General features: G+C 35.9%; 1 protein-coding gene and 1 pseudogene across 1 annotated transcript in view; both read right to left on the minus strand.

Moving 5' to 3' along the window:
• The window catches only part of MIS18BP1 (MIS18 binding protein 1), a 42,125-nt gene that overhangs the window by 13,155 nt on the left and 8,555 nt on the right, over positions 1-20,415 (minus strand). The window contains 7 exon segments of the mRNA XM_040620868.1: positions 5,501-6,365; positions 8,662-8,758; positions 9,234-9,385; positions 9,998-10,155; positions 11,121-11,208; positions 13,473-13,603; positions 15,270-15,343. Of these exon segments, the coding sequence (XP_040476802.1) occupies positions 5,501-6,365; positions 8,662-8,758; positions 9,234-9,385; positions 9,998-10,155; positions 11,121-11,208; positions 13,473-13,603; positions 15,270-15,343 (1,565 nt within the window).
• Positions 102-2,760, minus strand: LOC103666236 (annotated as a pseudogene).

Genomic DNA, 20,415 nt, shown 5'->3' on the forward strand with positions numbered 1-20,415 from the left:
TAAAAAGCTCCTCAGGTGATTGTTTTGCTACGCAGTCAGGATTGGAACTGCTTTCTTAGTACTGGAACAACTAGATACAGTGTATCTAGTTAAGTGGGGTGTTAGGAATAGGTGATGACAAGGAAAGGTTGTCTCACTGACATGTGAGATAAAATCTGAAGGATGGACAAAATATAACAGGTGAAAATAAGGCAACAGTATTGGTAAAAAAATGAAGAGAAGGAGACAGGACATAAGGTTAAGGAATAGAGAGTAGTCCATATTTGTAGTATGGTAAATTTCAAAGGCATGGCTGTAGGTTAGAGCTTTGAAAAAAACGAGAAAAGCAGAGCCCAAACCCAAACCTGCCATATCTAAATATTTTAATAGTATGCAGTCTAGGCACCTTTTTTTTTTTATAAGTTAACATACAGTAAAATCGTCTGTTTGGATATGGTTCTATGAATCTTAACAAATATAAAGATTTGTACAACCATGATCACAAAAAATAGGATATGTAACAGTTTCATTACATTGAAAAAATTCCTAGTGATTCCTCTTTGTTGTCCACCACTATACCCACTGGCAATCATTGATCTGTTTTCTTAGTTTTGTCTTTCAGAATGGAATTCTGGAAATGGAATTATACAGTATATAACCTTTTAAGCTGGCTTCTTTTTTTTCACTCAGCATAATGCCTTTGAAATTCATTTAGGTTGTTACATATATCAATAGTTCTTACTTCTTATTTCTCAGTAGTCCATTCATCCTAAGAATGTACCATGACTTATTGATGTAGAAAGTTCCATAGAAATCAAAAGAGATAAACTCTATAAAACCACGCCATAAAGTTGTTTGTGAACTTCTGTGCTCACACCACAAATTTTGATATATTTTCATTTCTGTTCAGTTCAGTATCTTTTCTCCCAAGACTTCTTTCTCTTTGACCCATGGATTATTCACAAGTGTGTTATTTAACTTTCAACTGCTTGGAAATGTTCCTGTTTTATTGATTTGTGGTTTAATTCAACTATGGTCAGAAAACAAACACCCTATGCATGACTTCAGTTATTTTAAATTTGTTAAGATGTTTTTATGACCTTGTCAATGTTCTATCTGGTAAATGATCCACCTACTCTTGGAAAAAAATGTATTTTTTCCCATATCGTTGGGTGGACTGTTCTACAAATGTTGATTAGATAGTTGGTTGATGGTGTCGTTCAGTTCTTCTATAGCCTTGCTAATTTTCTACTAGTCAGTCAATTACAAGAGAAAAGCATTGATGATTCCAACTATAAATGTGGTTTTACCTATCTTTTCAGTTTAGTCATTTCCTTTTAGTTCTGATTTTGAGTCATGTATTTTGAGGGTTTTTTTGTTAGGTGCATATACATAAGATGGTTGTCTTCCTGGTGAACTGACATTTCTCTCATTTTGTAATGTTCTTTAACCTTGATAATTTTCTTAGTACTGAAATCTTTGACAGGTTTTAGTACAGCCACTTCAGCTATGAGTTTCCATGGTGTTTTTCTATCCTTCAACTTGTAACTTACCTATTCCTATTTGAAATTTTTCTTACATGGCACTATAGCGGGGATATTTTAAAATTCATTCTAACAATCTGTCTTAAATGGTGCATTCAGACAACTAATATAATGTAATTATGTTTGGATTTAGGTCAATCATTTTATTTGCTTTCTGCTTTGTTCTGTTTTCTATTTCTCCTTTGCTGTCTTCTTTTGGGTTAACTATTTTTTTAGTATTTTTTCTATTATATATTTGAAAATACCTCTGTATAGTTTCTTAGTAGTTGCTCTAGGGATTATTACAAACATACTTAATAGTCTACTTAGAATCAATATTTTACTGCTTCAAGTAGAATAGAAAATTAACCACCATAAGTCTCTTCATCCTTCCTCTTTATATTGTAGTTGTTTTATGTATTAAATTTACATATATTGAAAACTCCACCATACAATGTAATATTTCCTATCAACCATTAAACATTTTAAAGAACTCAAGAAAATAGTCTGTTGTATTTATCCAGATAGTTACCATTTTTCTTGTTATTCCTTCATTTCTGATATTGACTGCCTCCTTCCTTTGCCATTTCATTGTTATCGAGCCTATCTAGTAAGTTTTTTATTTTGATTATTTTATTTCCCAGTTCTAAAATTTTCATTTGATCCTTGTCTTCTATGTCTGAAATTTTCTAAATTTCTGTTCTTTTCAAGAATGTTTGCTTTTAGTTTCTGGAGTTTTTAAAAAATTTTTGACTAAAGAAGTCTGTGCCTTTACTGGCCAAACAGGCTACTTGATTGAGAGGGATGAAGTGGGAGGAGTGGGAGGCAATGATGCCGAGCCTGCAGTGCTTTATAAGCTTGTAGGTGGTGAAGAACTTGCCCACGTAATGGCCAATCGTAATGGCCAATCATCTCGGGCTTGATTTCCATCCGGCGGAAGGTCTTGCCGTTGTAGACACCCACCATGCTGCCCACCATCTTGGGCATGATGATCGTGTCCTGCAGGTGCTCCTTAACCACTCTGGGCTATGCGATAGGGAGGAGCTTCCTTCTTGGCCTTCCGCAGGCGCTCAAGCAGTGAGTATGGCTTCCTCCACAAATCCAGGTACAGCCTCTGCTGCTGCTGGGCGCTGTACAGCGGCATCAACCTCCTAGGACTGTCCAGCAGCTGGTCGAGGACTGCGCTGTAGGTCAACTTGCAGAAGGTGTTGTTGTTCTGCTCCGCTTCCGCCATCTTGTCAGCTCTTTGGTAAGGCTCCTGGAGCATTTTAATATACCTGCTTCACAATCTTGTCAGATAATTACAACATCTGTGTCATCTCAGCATTAGCATCTTTTTTTTTTCCCCATGAGTTAAGATTTCCCTGTTTCTTCATATACTGAGTAATTCTGGACTATTTCATAGGCATTTTGAAATACTGTAAAACTCTTGGTCGTGTTTATCTATGGAGAATGCTAATGTTTTTGTTTTAGCAGGCAGTCAATCTGGTTATAACCTGAGCTATAAATTCCAATCAGTCTTTTGTGGTTGTAGTTTCAGTATGTTCTATTTTTAAAGCTTTGCAATGCTATTAAAATATCCTGTGTGGGGGACACTGAGTGGCTGGCTGGCTTAGAAACTGGGTGGCAGCCTACCTCTTAGTTCAGTCTTGGGTATGCTGTTTAGGATCAGATCCTCACATGTGCAACTCAGGGGTAAGCCCAAAAGTTCATAAACAACTTTATATAGGGTTGCTTTCCCTAGCTCCTTCCTTAGCAATTTTTAGTTCCCCAGGGCTCCTGTTTTTGGTTCTCTGGCAGAAACTTTGGGCTTTAGTTACCCAGCTCTGTGGTTCACTTCATACAAGTCTTTATGTAGTGCCAAGCACAAAGGACAGAAAGACAAAAATGCAACACATGTTGCCCTACCTTTTTTTTTTTTTTTTTTAAGATTTTACTTATTTGAAAGAGACAGAGCGAGCATGGGGCTGGGGTGGGGAGAAGGGGCAGAGGGAGAGGGAGAAGCAGACTCCTCGATGAGAGGGAGCCCGACACAGGGCTTGATCCCAGGACCCTGAGATCATGACCTGAGCTGAAGGCAGACACTTAACTGACTGAGACACCCAGGCGCCGCAGTTGCCCTACCCTTTGAGACCTATATGTAATTGGAGGAAAGTATGTAATTTGAAGATTAGTAAGAATGCAGGGAAGGTTTCTGATGTTAGAAGCACAACTATACATTAAAATTAATCTGGAGAGACATAAAACAGTTTACACAGATGCAAATAACAAAGTAAAAATATAAGGTTACTTCCACAGTTCAGGCAGGTATTAGAAGTCTGAAAAAGAGTAGTGTGAAGAGAAAAGATGCAGATGCAATGATCCTGTGGAAAAATCTATAGCTCCTTGAGAACTACTTTGATTTAAAAACAAAAATCAATAATGATAAAGTTTAATGCTAGCTGACTGAAAGAATTACATTTTCAGAATCAGGAATGTCAGGCCAAGTAGATCAGCAGAGGAAAATAAGTTTAGTTTTTGACATATTAAGTTAGAATCTCTGTAAGTGAGATTTATGGAGAGATGCCCAACAGGCAAAGGGAAATACAAATCTTTTTATTTAAGATTTTATTTATTTATGAGAGAGAGAGAACACAAGTGGGGCGAGAGGCAGAGAAGCAGGACCCCGGGATCATGACCTGAGCCAAAAGCAGATGTGTAACTGACTGAGACACCCAGGTGCCCCATGGGAAATACAAATCTAAATACAAGAATTCAAGACTAGAGATACAGATTTGGGAATCCCTGTTCAAAGAGTAAAGTTAGAACTATGGAAGGAAAAGATCACTGAGGACTACATTATCATAGCAAGAAAGCAGCCAAAACCAAGAACTTCTGAGAAGGAGGAAAATTCTCTGCCTGAAAATAAGACAGAGAAGGAACATTTAGGAAAATGAAAGAGAAGGAACACAGTGGCACAGAGATTTCAAGAGTGTTTCAAGAAGGTAGATATGAAAATGAATTCCAAATGTTATAAGGTTAGGGAGCACTCAAGCAAATGAATCACTGATCGTGGTATGTTTCTATCTTCTCTCTTATCAATCACATCTTCCTTTCTTTCTACTAGATCATTCCCATCACACCACCATACTCTGGCTTGAGTCCTCTTACAAACAAACAAGTAAGCAACCAAACATACATCTTCCCTTATCTTCACAGTCTTCTATTACCTATTCATTTTTTTGTTCCCTGTCACTGCCAATTTCTTGTGTTATCCACTTTACTCTCTCATTCACTCTCCACTGCTCAACTATGCTCTAGCTTCCAATGCTACTGCACTACTCAAACTGCCTGTCAAGTCTATGCAGCTAAATACAATTCTTGTTATACTTAATTAGCAGCACTAACCATGAAACCTTGGATGGATCACCTAATTTCTAAGGCTATTTCTACTCTGTAAATGCAGGGGAAAAGACCATATTTAAATAATCTGCAGGTCTGAATTCAGCTTTAAGGTTTTGTAATAGTAAATTTTACTATAAAATATTTCTTAAAATATGATTATCCGAGACAGCAGCATTTCTCTTTTACAATATTTTTCCCCACCTTAGTTGAGGTATAATTGTCAAAATTGTATAAAGTGTACATGGGATCACTTGATATACATGTTCAGTGTGAAATGATAACCGCAATCAAGTTAAATAATACATCCACCCCCCTCACATAGTTACCCTTTTCCTGAGGGGGAGGGTAGCTGTCTTGAAACATTAAATGGGAAAGAAAGGAAGACTAACTTTTCTTTTGCTCATATGCAAGCTGTAGAGATGGCCACAAAGTACCTAGTTAGAAGTTATCTGTATTCTCCCTCTATTCTTTGTATAAATTTCTCTCCGTGTCTTTTTGGATATCTTCCATATTAATGATTAGAGGTCACTAAATTAGCTCCTTATTGGAATTTTTAGGTCTTCAACTGTTTTGTGGCCACTCTAGATATTTCAGAGTCAAATTTAACTACTCACCAATGAAGTTTCTGCAATTCCTTCTCACTCCATTCTTCATCTTGAACTACACCAGGAAAACATTCAAAGGAATGCCTATTTGTCTTATTAGATCCCGTCGCCTCAACAACTGGAGACTCATTCCTAATACCAGATTTCTGAAAACTTTCTTTAGCAGAACATCTAGCTTTCTTTTGTTTGATATAAAATTCACTTTCACTTTCTTCAGTTTCAGATTCAGAAATCGCTGGGATTTTCCTTGTGGTTCTTGTGCTTTTCCTCAGGTGAACCACTGTTTTTTTGGTATTCCTTGCTCCGGTTTTCTTAGCAATTTCAGCTTTTTTTCTAATTCCCCTTTCTGTTTCGCTCTCTTCACTAGACAAATCTGATGAGGACTGATGCTCATAAAATGACGTGGATGCATTTTTTATTTTCTTCAATTTTGGTAACAACCTTGTATTTTTCTTAAAGTCAGAGGTGACAGTTTGTGCCTTTTTAGGACTAGATATTTTGATTTTCTGGTTGACCATGAGTAAATCACATTCACTGCGATCTTCCTTGTTTTTATTTTTATGATCCACACTGTACTCGAATGCATTTTTGAAGGTCTTTGTGGGCTTACTGATCAAATGTGCAGTTCCATTTAAGTCTGATTTATTTTCTTTTTGATGCTTTGACACTGCAAAATCTGTTACCGCTTTAACAGTGCCAGAGGACAGATTATACTTCATGCATTTTTGTTCTATCACTTTTTTAGACTTAAGTGGTGTCACTAAAATATAAGCTTCCTTCTGATTAAGAGCCATACATTTTCTTTCTTCATCTGAGAAAAACGGTTGTCTTGAGGTTAGAATGTCAACGGATACATTCGAATCTTCAGTTCTCTCTTTAATTTCATAAGACAAAACCAAAGATCAAAATATCAAATTAGCTACAAACAAAGCTCAGAATTTTTTTTTCTAAAATAAAGTATATTGTTTGTTTCCCCATAAGCTCCATTCTACATACTACTCTCATTATTAGTCTTCCTGATGCACCAGTCTGTTCAGGTTAGGACCCCTTCATTGTAAACATATTTTTTATACCAACTGCTCCGTGACTTCTTAGTCTACTTACTGTACACATAAGCTTCTCTTCTGGCCTTCAGTGAAGTGCCCATCTCTCACTGTACTCAAGTGTGAACCATATTCTATGTCTACTAGACCACTATTTCTCCCAATTTTCTTGATTCTCAACTTTCACTAATAGCATTCTACTTGGAAAGTTTTCTTCACTCACAAACCAAATCACTACTTGTTTTAATTCCATTCTCTAATCTGCCTAATGCACAAACTTTGTCCTGATTCCATCAACTGAATGAAAGTTCTCCTTCAAATTTCCAGAATACTTTTAAATAATGCCATGTTTGACAATGTGCCTTGCATTTTAAATACAAACTTGTCTTATCTTTGAACTAGACTGCAAAAAAAATCCTTAATAGTATGAATTTTGTCTTCATTTTTGGATTTTTTTTGTTGTTATAGGACAGAGCCTTTCAAATATGCAGTAAATGATAAATAAATATTTGTTAAATCAACTCTTTAGAGGTAAAATACTTAGGTGACATAAGAAAACCACTAGGGTTACTAAAACCTTACTAGGTATGTTAATTCCTTACATGAAATGCAAGCTATCCTCGTTAGGGGAACAAGGAACTCTATCTGTGTGGCCCATTCTCATCCCTAATGGTAGCAATGGAAACATAGTTTGGCTGAGTTGCCCAAACTCCATGAAACATCATGGGATAACAACCAAATCAGAACTTGGGAATCTTTATTATACTGTGTCACTAAAGAAAGCAAATTAAAATGAGAGAAATTCTCCAATTTGAAACTTAAGAAAACAGAAGCCAAACTAAATTAACTTCTAATTATAAATTATCCAACTGTATTTATAAATAATATATACAAATTATAATCACACCAATCATCATAGTGAAATACTGCAACAACCTACACATATTATGTACCATTTTACAAGATGAATGATAAAATGAAAGACGGATGAGTAATGTTGGATGCTGGGGAGAAAAGAAGCCGCTAAATTATAATTCATGGAGAAGTGGTATTAATCAAAAGTAATCAAGAAAGTGTCTGCAAGATTTCTCAATGGAATCATCTATCTTCATGAGGGAAGTGTTTTAATTCCTCACAGAAATCTGATTCAAATGTTCAACTGGCAATTTGAAAATTTTGAACTTTCTAATTTTAAACAAAATACTTTTATTCTGAATATTTTTATTCATTTTATTAAATAATCTGAATAAAGATTTATCCTATTCTGGATACTTTAACCTAAGTTGCATGATCCTGATAGTCTAAATAGTATTGCTTTTCCTCTCTACTTCTTTAAACACTTACAAATGTTCTTCACTTTCACTTCCTTTCACTTATAAGAAGAAATAAAAATGCTACTAAGCTGATGGATTTAACTCAGTATGAAATTTTAAACTTGCTAAGGTATAGAGAAAAGGCTCTTTAAATTCTGTTATGCAGGATTTCAATGAAATCATTTTGAAAATCAACACTTACACATAGCTAAATGACGGCATTAATTTCATAAAAAGATTCATAGTCTTTAAACGTTTCTTTTAAATGTAAACCAATAAAGATATATCACCTTAAACATTCCAAAAAGCATATTTAAAATAATTTTTGTGATTAAAAAAAAATTAGGGGTATCTGGCTGGCTCAGTTGGTAGAGCATGTGACTCTTGATCTCAGGGTTGTCAGTTTGAGCCCCATGTTGGGCGTATTGTTTACTTTAAAAAAAAAAAGGTTAAAAAAATAAGTAAATAAAAATTATTTAGTACCTAGATTAAGGGAGGCAAACCTACAAGTAAATATGGTATGTCAGGTAATGGATTATTTTATTATGCAAATCATGTTATATAGAAAAACAAAACCCTACTGTATACCTGAAACTAATAACACCGTATGTTAATTATGCTTCAATTAAAGAAAAAAAAAAGGTTTAAAAAAAAAAAAAAACCCACAAAAAACAACAAAACACCCCCGACATTTATAACCACTGAAATACTTGGTTTACCATTTTAGATTTGGAAATTTATGAGATCACTTTTATTATATTAAAAACATTTCAAATAAAAGCTGCTTATTATAAAACCAATAAAGATATATTACCTTGCTTCTGACTTTTAATTATCATTTTGTTTGTTCTTTCACAATTTTCAAGTTTCTCTGAAGACAAGTTTTCATATTCTTTCTTTCTAATTAATTCCTTCAAAACAAAAAGATAGCTTTTTACTTTAACGACTACTACCTATAAACATGACCTCAAGTATTTTCACAGTATGTATCAGGCATATAAATATCTAGGTACTTTTAGTTCTACAAATTTCATTAATGGAAGCATTCGGAAACTCATTTGCCAGAGCTTAAGCTTTGGAAGTACCATGTGGGTATCCACTATCTTAGTTATTCCTTTATCGATTTAATACCTGTGATATGTCAGTGCATGCACACACACACACACACACACACACTGTATTTAAGTCTTACTCTAAGAGCTAAACTTTCTGTTATTATTCATTGCACTTTTCCAATGAGACATGGAGAAAATAAATATCAAGACATTGTCAAGACTAACAAAAGGCTGATATTTAACAGAATTCATGATTTCTGATTTGGTCCCAAACCTTTTTAGTAGCATCACACCACCACTCTACATATCACAGTGTACCATAAAAGCTTACCTGATTAGATAAGTCATTTCCTCCTCCATTTTGAAAAGTATTATTTACTTGGTCATCTGGAAGCCTTAATGGTGGTTTATTTTGGCAATTATCATGGCACATGTTTAATTCTGTGGCTCCTGGCAATCTACTGTGCTTACCATTTTTCAGTTCTAGGTGTACAAAGATGGAGATTTCAACAAATTATTATATAGAAGATAAGCTGCCCTTCCACATTAAAGAATTCACTTTCAAAAAATGTTATCTAGAAAGAGTAGTAAGTTAATGTTCATACTTTTTTCCAGCCGGGGGTAGGGTGGGTTGTGAGGCAGATTACAGTTTTGGCAAAGAATTGACACAGCAGTTCTGCCAGCTACCTTTATAGCAATGGTCATTCAAAAAACATGCCATTCCCTCTATGAAAGCAAACTGGTTTTATTCTGTTAACAAAAATGTAATTTAGTATAAAAATATAGGCATCTGTAATATAGGTCCAAGGCAGGTTGGTAGCCTAAATACCTCAAGTCTAGGAAACTGAAAGAATAACCATCTTTCATTGACACGTTTATCAGTGTTCTTGATTCTGATGAACTAAAATGTAATATTTAAAGAAATAAGCAGAATGCTAACTATGAGCAGACTGCACTGCAGTTTTTCAAGTATTAAAAAATAAGAATTTTAGGGCAGTGTAAGTAAAAAACTCAATACAATATAAACAGATAAATGTGGAGCTCATGTAAGAATTTATCACTATACCAGGAGAAAAAAAAAAAGAGCAAACATACCCAAATGACAACAATCAACGTCGTAAGTAGTGCTGGCTCTTTGGAGGACATCTCTTTGGTTTTCTCTTGCATTATTTTTTGAGGATTTTCGTACGTCAGGGACAAATCTTCCAGTTTTCTGTTTTTGTCTGGCCTTTCCCTCTTTCTTTTCACAAGCCCTAAAAATAAGTATGTATTTTTTCCTTTAATACTTGTTCTCAAAAAACAAAAACAAAAAACTAAATATACAAATAAAATCCCTCCGATAAAAATTTTCCCCCCAGCAAAGATTACCTTTAATCTTAAATTATTTAAGCCTTTATGACTTCTACCTCTTCCCCCACAAAGAACTGAAGGACAACACCTTAAATCAAAAGAATCAAATAAAACCTTGTAAGTGTTTACTATTCTATGCTTTTATTTTCTATTTAAGCTAATAGTGTAAGAAAATTACAGGACAAATGCTGCCAGTTGCCTATATTTGGAAATAAATTTTACTGAAACACCACCACATTCATTCCTTCAAGTACTGTCTATGGTTGCTCTTCCGTTACAAAAGCAGAGCTGAATAGTTGACAGAGGCAGTATGCCCATAAAAACACTTCCTATCTCGCTCTTTACAGGAACCCCCCTGCCTGGCATTGTAAGTTATACAACTGTACTGTGATTAATTATGTCACTGTATCCCCTATGAGTTCCTTTAATGGCAAGAGTTTTGCTTTGCTTTCCCTGTGCCAACACAGTGTCTGTTAAACAACTGAAAATAACTACTGAAGGAATGAATGTAAGAAAAAAGGACCAAGAACTTCACACTCATGTTTAACAGCGACACGCCTCTTAAAGGGTAGTTGAATGAGGACACTCCCTGAAATGTCATCAGTGTTATTTACCTTTTAGATTTATTCCATATGACAGAAATTCAAGTAAAGTATTACTGCTTTCTAAAAATCCAAGATCAGAGAGAACTTCAAAACTAACATTCCCTACCCCCCTGAAAAAGAAACTAAAACCAATTTACATTGGTTACATGAACAGATATATTTGTAAAAGCCCCTCAAATTTTATACCTAAAATGTGTTCATTTTATCAAATGTAAATTATACCTTAATAAAGTTACTTTTTAAAAAGTTAAGAAATACTTTACCTTAATTGTTCTAGAAAATTATCAATATGCTCTTTCCATTTTTCTGGAAAGCCAAACATAAACTTCCTTGTGAGATAATTTGGATATCCTATTTAACAATAAACAAACAAAAAAAAATTATCTAAAAGCCGAGAATTTTAAAGATGTCATTGGTTCATTAGGTCATTGAAAAAATATATACTTATTGCTCACTTTGTGCCAGGCACTGCCACAGACATTAAGGATTCAGCAATTAACAAAACAAAAATTCCTGCCTTCATGGAATTTGCCTTTTAGTGTGAACGAGAAAGCAAACCAATAAATAAACACCTTGTTTGTTGGTCATCAATGCTACGGAGAAAAATTACGCAAAGGGCAAAGGGATACGAGTGTATTTATGCTGGGGGAGGAAGAAGGGTACAGGCAGCATTTTTAAAAAGGTTAGTCACAGAGGTTCTCACTGAAACAGCATCATTTGAGTAAAGCTTTGAAGGACATGAGGGAATGAGCCACGTGTCAATATGGGATTAAAACACTGGAAGCAGAGGGAAAGAAATAAAAGGCTATGAGGTAATAGTGTGCCTGGCCTGATGTAAAAATTAGTATAGTTGGAGTGGAATGAAAGAAGTTTGTACTAGGAGACTACTCAGAAGGGAATAGAGGCAGTAGGGGAACATGAAAGATGATAAGGCTCTGGGGTCATTTTATGGACCTAGACTTTTACTTTGGGTGAGACGGGAAGCTATAGTAAGATTGTGAGCAAGGGAGCCACAGGATTTTACTTACTTTAACAGGACTGTAAAAGCTGCTATTTTGAGAAGTCTATGGAAATACAAGTGGACAAATAAGGATTCTGCAATGATTCAGACAAAAGATAAGGGAGGTCTGGAACACAGAGGTCAGCAGAGGCCTGGCTTCCCAATAAATTATGGAGATAACGCCAATTAGATGTACTGACCCACTAAATGTGGGTGTGAGAGAGACTGAAGATTCAAGATGTCTCCAAGGATTGTGGCTAGCCACTGGAATCAAGGAAAGAGGCGGAAGACTATTACCTAAGCAGATTTCAGGGAGAAGACCAGGTTTTAGACATATCAAGTTTGAGATGCCTGCAGACATTTTACTGGAGATGTCAAACGGGCAGATGGAAAATGAGTTGAGTGGCTTGGGGAGTTTTTTTGGTAAGAGATATAAATTCGGCATTTGTTACCATATAGATGAGATTTAAAGCCTAAAAGAAATCAGCACAGCACTGAGTGTATACAAAGAGCCACAGTCTACCCCATTATTTAGAGGCAAAGAACAAAGAGCGAAATAAGCAAATAAACTAAGAAGGAACAGGGAGTAAGGCAGCATGAAAATCTGAATATACTGTTTCAGAAGGCAAAGAAGTATTTCAAGGAGGTAAGTATGACTGTGATAAGAATATACTAGATTTAGCAATGTGGGGGCCACTGGTAACTGTTATAAGGGCTGTTTGGTAAAGAATTTCAGTTTAAGGCATGATTAAAGAGAATTTCTTAAAAATGGGAAAGAATTCAAGGAATTGGAATCTGAGCTGTTTTTGCTGTAAACAGTAGCTGAAATAAGTGGGGTTAAAAGGGTTTTTGTTTTGACAGGATAAGGGAGAATTACTGGAGTGATATCCTTGAGTAAAAGAGGGAAAATGGAAAGTAGAGTACAAATGGAGAGGCTGACACAGACAGGAGTGTGGACAGTTCATTCCTGACAAAAGCAGAAACAAAGGTAAGCAGGTCAGTAAATGTGATGGTGAAGTTCTCTTCTGATTGTTTCTATTGCTCAGGCGTTCCGCTCTCTCCCAGTACCTCTCATGTTAGGGGAAACAAGGAGGTATTGAAAATTTGTAAAAATATGCAATAGTCATCAAGGAGGATGGGAGAGTGAGTGTAACAGGGAAATGTGGTAGGATACCAAATAGCACCAAGAGACCACAACTTGTTGCTGGTAATCACAAACTTAAATACTCAGGTATGTTTTTCTTCAGCCTCATTACTGTGCACAAGGCATATGCAGGAAATTAGATTATAACAGGACTGGGGTTGTGCTGGGCAGGTTCAACAAACTAGAGAGTTAAATTATAGTCTCATAAAGCAATTCCTCACATAACAATGACTCACTTGAATTTTTAAAAATCACTGGACTTATTTAAACTGTCAATAAGGGTGATTAAATCAGAGACAAATGGTCAACACATATAATAGTTTTACATAATGTGGTCAATTCTGTTTTAATTTTTATTTTGATTGAGTCATAATTTTAAAACACCTAATTAAGAATAAAAGATAGATATCACTGTTAGAAATATGGTTAATTATTTCATTTAAAATAATTTATAATAAAGACAGTCATTACCTGCTTCCTTCATGGAAATCCGGTCTATCATCCCTTTTAATATATAAATATTGCCTGACAAAGTCCTAAGTTTGTTGTGCGTAATCCGTTCTATAATTACATTACTGTGCCAATATATGTTAGTGATGTCTCTAGGAGAAAATTAAAGGCCAAAATATTCACATTTTACCCATAATCACAATGTACATATATAAGTATACAAGTTTATAATAATAGAAAGTAATAAATTTGCACTCCAGCTACTCTAGCAATATTATTCCTCTAATTACACAACATCTGTGAGCCAAACTTTACAGCAGAACTCAACTGCCTGGCTAATGTGATCATCAGAGTATGTATCAAGAAACTGCACTGTGGCCAAACCAAATTACTAATACAAAATTTATCATTAGCAAGGAAGCAGGGGCCTTCCCTAAATGACTGGGGCTGACAATGTTTGCAACTTCATCTTAACTGATGCCAAGTTTCCGAAGAATGTTTTCCTGTGTCCCTCCTAAGGGCCTATACTGTGGTAGCTATCATGCAGTTACATAGTTTGGATTCCTCTAATCCTGTGGGGTTTTTTTTACCCTCACTACCCATCCAAGTATTTTTACCTTCCTCTTTGAAATGTACCAAATAGAGGTTCCAACTGGGAAAAAAACAAACTGCAAGATCAAATCACTAACCCATAAATCTACTCTTCATATTTCCTTAAATGAAGCTAGGAATATAAAATAGAACCAAATATAAAGATGTATTAGGTAAATGTTGAACATGCCCAATTCATCGGATAACTAGTAATAAACACACTAATTATAAGTATAATATGACAGTTAAGTTCCTTTCATTTGGTCAAATGGGATTAAACTCATACATATTTTAATACAGTGATCTTGTGCTTTTTTGTTTTATTTTACTTAGCTAACATTTAAATAGCACTCCAAAAGCACTGTTCTCAAGTCTTACAAATATTAACTACTTTAATATTCAAAATAACCCAAAGAATAGGTAATATTATTATTACCATTGTGCAGATGAAGAAACTGAGACTGAAAAAGGATAATAATTTGCCCGTGTCATACAGCTGGTAAGGCAGCAGCAGTGGGATTCCAAAAACGGCAACACAGCCCACCTCTTTGATATTAAGGGAATTGGCCCAAGACAAGCAGAAATAGAATGGGCAAGACAGATTTTAAATAAGCAACTTATAAACTTCTAGGTGAGTACCTGAAGAGGGATATCTTATATTATTTTTTTACAACCTTTTATTACAATTTTTTTCTTAGCCACTAAGAAATTGGTTTTGAAAAAGAGAAAATGGTGCTAATAGAGTAGGAAAATTAGGCAAAGCCCACTTACCCGATGACGCTTCTGCTTTAGGGAAAACCAGAGTGTGCCAATGATTACTTAATATGTAGCTGTATGGCAAAGATTTAAATAATTCTGATTCCTTTTCTGGATCAGTAATTTGGATCTGGTTGTCCCAATTTAGATGTGAGAATCTGGACTGAAATGCACGTAGTAAATATTAACTACCCATATATAATTAAGCAGAGAACACCAGTCCACTTATTAGAACCTCTGAAAAAAATAAAGCATTGTGTATACAAATTTGAGTTGTTACTATTCTAAAAGGAACTTAACAGGTGAAAACAAGAAATCTGGTTACAGTCAACATCCAGCTTCTGCACAGTCCTTTTACTTTTCTGGCTCAGTTGGTAACCTGGTTATAAAGTCTTTGTTTTGGAAGATGCATCTCCTTTTAGCTCTCATACACTTATAAATTTTATTAGAATACTGAAATGTTATACTTACGTCAATTTTCCTTCTACACATATAGCAGTGTTATTATTAATGATTTTAATCATCCATTCCTGTAGCTGGACCACCTAATCAGCATAAAATGAAATATATGTTTCCTGTGTTACTTGTAGCAAAAACATGACAATATCAATTTATATCAAATTAATAGAAAAAACTCATATAAGTAATCCAAATGATTCTTTAGTGCTCATTTATATAAGAATCACATTCTATTTTAAATATAAGGTAAAAACTCTTGTATACAATGAAACAGAAAAGAGGGAGATTGAATGGAGGTTGTACTGCATAATTTTTCTCCAATCCAGAATCAGTTCTACTTCAAATATTCTTATGTCAAATATCTCAACCACTGGAGAAAAAAAAAAAATCACCTAAAAGTCTAGGGAGCCCATTAAAGACAAAAGACATAACTTAGATAAAAGAGTCAGTTGTGTAATATACACTTCGCCATCATTCTTATCCCTAAAAAATGTAGCATTTTTTCTTTTTTTTTGCAAAGTTGATTTGGAGTTGCATTTAATTTTCTTTAAACTACAAAGGTGATTGCTAATATTTAACAGCATTCTATTCCAGAGCAAATACCTAAACAGCTCAGAGAATTCTCTATTTTAGGACAAAACCCTATTGTAGAGGAAAATTTCTGTGAATGTCTGTGCTGAGAAATTGCTTCTAGTGAGTAACAACTTAACACTGACCTATTTCTGATGAGAAATTCAACAAAAGTCATAATTTGAATAGCCATTTACTTTACATACAAAAAACTGTGAATTTATAAAGACAAATCCTTCAGTGGTAGTTTTATGCTGAGCCAGAAAAAGACGTTAAAATGGAAGGTGCTCCTAGTTATTGCACTTCTCCTCAATTATGTTTATTTTTTATTTTATTTTTTTCCTCAATTACGAAGAGGCAATGAAATTCCTTTTTCATTTTTAGAACTTCCACATTTGGAACTATCTAAGATCAAGGAACAGTCAGATGGAGATGACATTAAAAATAAAAAATAATACTACGCAGTGAGTGTCCCAAGCATCTTAGATTCAGTGAGTCATGTTATCCTTATAACACTAGGAGGCAGATAATATTTTCTTCATTTTATAGATAAAGAAACTATAAAGTCAAGTTAAATAACGTGTTAGGGGCACGGACTGGTTACAAATCCGGGAATTCTTGCTCCAGAATCTTGTATCATCCTGCTTACATAAAATATCAAAATGTTCATTCATATTCATTCAGCAAAATATTTTTGACCTCTACAATATGCCAGGCACTGTTTTAGGCAGTGGGATTCAGCAAGAAATAAAACAGCTGCCCTATTAGAGCAAACATTCGTGTGTGTGTGTGTGTGTGTGTGTGTGTGTGCGCGCGCGCGCGCTAACGTGCACTCATGGGGGCTGGGGGGTGGATGTGTAGAAGCAAGTGGAGTGGTGGTGGTTATATCCAAACAAATGGACAAATAATGTCTGGCAGTGATAATTATCAAAAATAAGTAAAGGACATGCTTACTTAGATATGATAGGGAAGATCCTGGAACAGACAACTGAATAAAGTAAGGGATAAAACTACAGGTTACCTGGGAATAGATTCTCCCAGGCAAAGGAACAGGTACAAAGTCCCCAAGTAGATAGCACAGAGGGCACAGTAGCTTGAAAGGAATAAGCAAGAGAGCAAGAACAGGGAGTAAGAGATGAAGTTAGGCATGTCAAGGACTGAATTATGTAGTCCTGTAAACTATGGTAGAGGCTTAGGGTTTTCTCTTGAGATAAAATATTACTGGAGGATTTTAAGAAGAGTAGTGACATGATTTAATATTTTAAGGGGTTGCTGGGTAGAAATTGGACTATTTAAAGGTTCTGGCAGGGCACCTGGGAGGCTTAGTTGGTTAAATGTCAGACTCTTGATTTCGGTTCAGGTCATGATCTCAGAGTCATGGGATCTAGCCCTGTGTAGGGCCAAGTGCTCAGCGAGGAGTCTACTTAAAGATTCTCTCTCTCCCTTTCCCCCTTCCCCTGCTCGTGTGCACCCTGTCTTTTCCTCTAGGGTAAACAAAATCAGAAGAACAAAAACAAGAACAAGAACAAGAGGAGGAAGAGGGGGAGGGGGAGGAGGAGATGGAGATGATGATGATAATGATGATGATGATGATGATGATGATGATTCTGGCCTCTGTCTGAAAAACAAAATGAAGGAGAGAGAGGCAACAGGGGAACCAAGGAGACCATTAGGCTACTGTAGTAATCCAAGAGATTATGGTACCTTGGACTAGGAGGTAGTGGTTGAATAGTGAGAAGTGGCCAGATTCAGGACAGTAGAGCCAACAGATTTCCTCACAGTTTGGATGTGGAGTATGATAGAAAAACAGAAGTATCAAATGAATCTAAAATTTGTAACCTAAATATTTGGGGGGCTGGTATTACTATGTACCAATATGGGACACAACAGAGAGAAGTTTTGGGGGAAGAAATCAAGAGTTTAGTTTTGGACATATTAAATCTGAGATGCTTATTAGATATCAATAAAGAAGTCCTATAGACAACTGAATATGTGAGTGGGGTTTAGGAGAATGTTCTGGACTGGAGATATATATTTGGGAACTATCAGTAGAAAAATGGAATTTAAAGCTACAGCAGTGGATAATACAGTCTTGAGAATGTGTGCAGGCACTCGAGAATCAGTTTCAAGGACTGATTCTGGGGAATTCCAACATCATAAACTGTGACAAGAGGAAGCAGCAAAGGGTAATGAGAAGAATGGCCACTGAGACAGTAGAAAATCAAGAGTGAGATATCATGGAATTCAAGAAAATGCAATACAGTGTTTTAAGAAGGATGTTTTGATTCACTGTGTTACAACCGTTGTGAGCAACAGAATAATAAGAAATAATAATTATTGGGTTTGGTGATATGGAGATCACTGGTGAACCTGAAAAAGGCAATCTTCATGGAGTGATTTATGAATGTTTGAAGTAGAACATATTTAAGAGGGAATAAGAAGAAACATAAACTGTGAATACATGCACCTCTTTCAAGGTGTTTTATAGTAAATAGAAACAAAAAAATGGGGTGATAGATGGAATGGGATAGGGAGTAACAGGAAGGTGGATTTTTCTTTGCATTTTTTTTTTTAAATGCCGGCCATGTTTCAGCAAATTTATATGCTAATGGGAATTTTCCAGAAGAGAGGAAACAATTGAGGGGATAATTAGAGGGACAAAGTTCTTTAGGTGGTAAGAGGAAATGAACTGGCCTTGAAAAGAGAGCACAAATTCTTCATCCATTATAAGAGAAGGGGAAGCGGAATACATGGATAGAGCAGCAAGTAGATTGGTGGATTTGGTAATGCGAATATGAGGTTCAATAAACTGAGAATGAGGAAGAGAGGAGATCTGGAAGTTTTGAGAGAGAAAAAGAATGAAATATCATTCTAGGAAAGTCAGCGTATGGGGTGGATTAACAGGTGAAGTGTAGCACGACTGATGTTCAATGCTGAGAGCCCACTTAAGGTTTACTGTCAAGTTTAAAATGAGACCAGCGTGGCTGTACATTTTGTTCCAGCCACCTGTTGCTTTTTTTTTTTTTTTTTAGATTTATTTATTTTAGAAAAAGAGGAGCGGGGAGAGGCAGAGGGAGAGAGTATTAAGCGACTCCGCACTAGCTCAATCTCACAACCCTGAAATCACGACCTGAGCCAACACCAAGAGTTGGAGGTTCAGCCAACTGTGCCACCCAGGTGCCCCTGCCTGTTGCTTCTTAGGTATATGAGTGAAACTTAACTAGATCACAACTTTGTCAAAAGAGAACAGAGGGAAAAGCAATAGAGACCTGAGAGTTAAATCAAGGAAATGGTTACAATGATGGGACCATGGAATCTGTAAGGTAAAGGGGTAAATGAGGACAGGAGAGCACTGCTGGACTAAAGGGTTGCCTTAGTAAGGTGAGGTATTGATGGTGGGGGAGAGGGAAGAGTGCTAGGGGTAGAATGATCTGGAAAGGCAGGAGTTGGTGAAAGCAGGATGCTTGAAAGTGAGAATCTGGTGCATGTACTGGCAAAGACAAGGTATGAGTATGACTAGGGTAGAGGGTAAGGGAAAGGTCATTTAAGATCAAGAATTCAAGGAGGCTGGATGGATCATCTATATGGATGTGTCACCAGAGCTGATGACAGAAGTAGCAGCAGAGGCAAAAGTAAAAGGTATTAAACACTTCAATAGTAATGCAAGGTCATGACTAGCAGGTTGTATTATATAGGACTACAAGAAGGAACAGAGAGTGATAGAGCCTTATGGCACTTGCTTCAAAGAAGCTGGGGAGGGGGAGTGGGGTTGTATTAAAGAGAAGGAAGGAAAATGGCCTGAAATAGTAATGAGGAACAAAAGAGATACATTATATCATCTTTAGGTCCAATAATGTGGGATATGGGAGAAAAAAGAGCCACCATTTAAGAAAAGAAGCCATTATTTTGGTTAGAGCAAGGTTAAGAAATGTTTACAGAAAATTGAGAATTTAACATTTTGCTGATGATACACCCTGAGTTCAAGAGGGTACAATGCAATGTTTGGTGATGAGCGAGAGACTGGGTCAGAACTAGGGGATGTACAGAACTGTATACAGATAAGATTCTTGGGAGGCTTGGTCTTAGTAAGATAAAAAGCACTGTAGCAATGACAGAATTAGTACTGTGGGATCTCCCATTACAGCGGTCTTCAAACTTTTTTGCTCAACCCATCTCACATATTTTTAAAGCAACATCTAAAAATATTCATCTAAGTCTAAATATTTGCAAATATGCAATTTCCAAAGAATACACTGAGATATAAAACTATAACTGTTATGGGGCACCTGGGTGGCTCAGTTGGTTGAGCATCTGACTCTTGATTTCAGCTTAGTCATGATCTCGGGGTCCTGGGTTCAAGCCCCACACTGGGCTCCACACTCAGCAAGGAGTCTGCTTGAGGATTCTCTCCTCCTGTCTGCAAACCACCCCCACCCCTCATGCACTCTCTCTCTAAAATAAAAATAAATCTTAAAAAAACAAAAGTATAACTGTTACATCACACTTCCAACATGGGGCTTGAACTTACAACCCCAAGATCAAGAGTTGCATGCTTTACTGAGCCAGCCAGGCACCCCTCAATTTTAGA

The sequence above is a fragment of the Ursus maritimus genome, unplaced genomic scaffold, assembly GCF_017311325.1.
Source record: "Ursus maritimus isolate PB19 unplaced genomic scaffold, ASM1731132v1 scaffold_36, whole genome shotgun sequence".
NCBI lineage: Eukaryota > Metazoa > Chordata > Mammalia > Carnivora > Ursidae > Ursus > Ursus maritimus.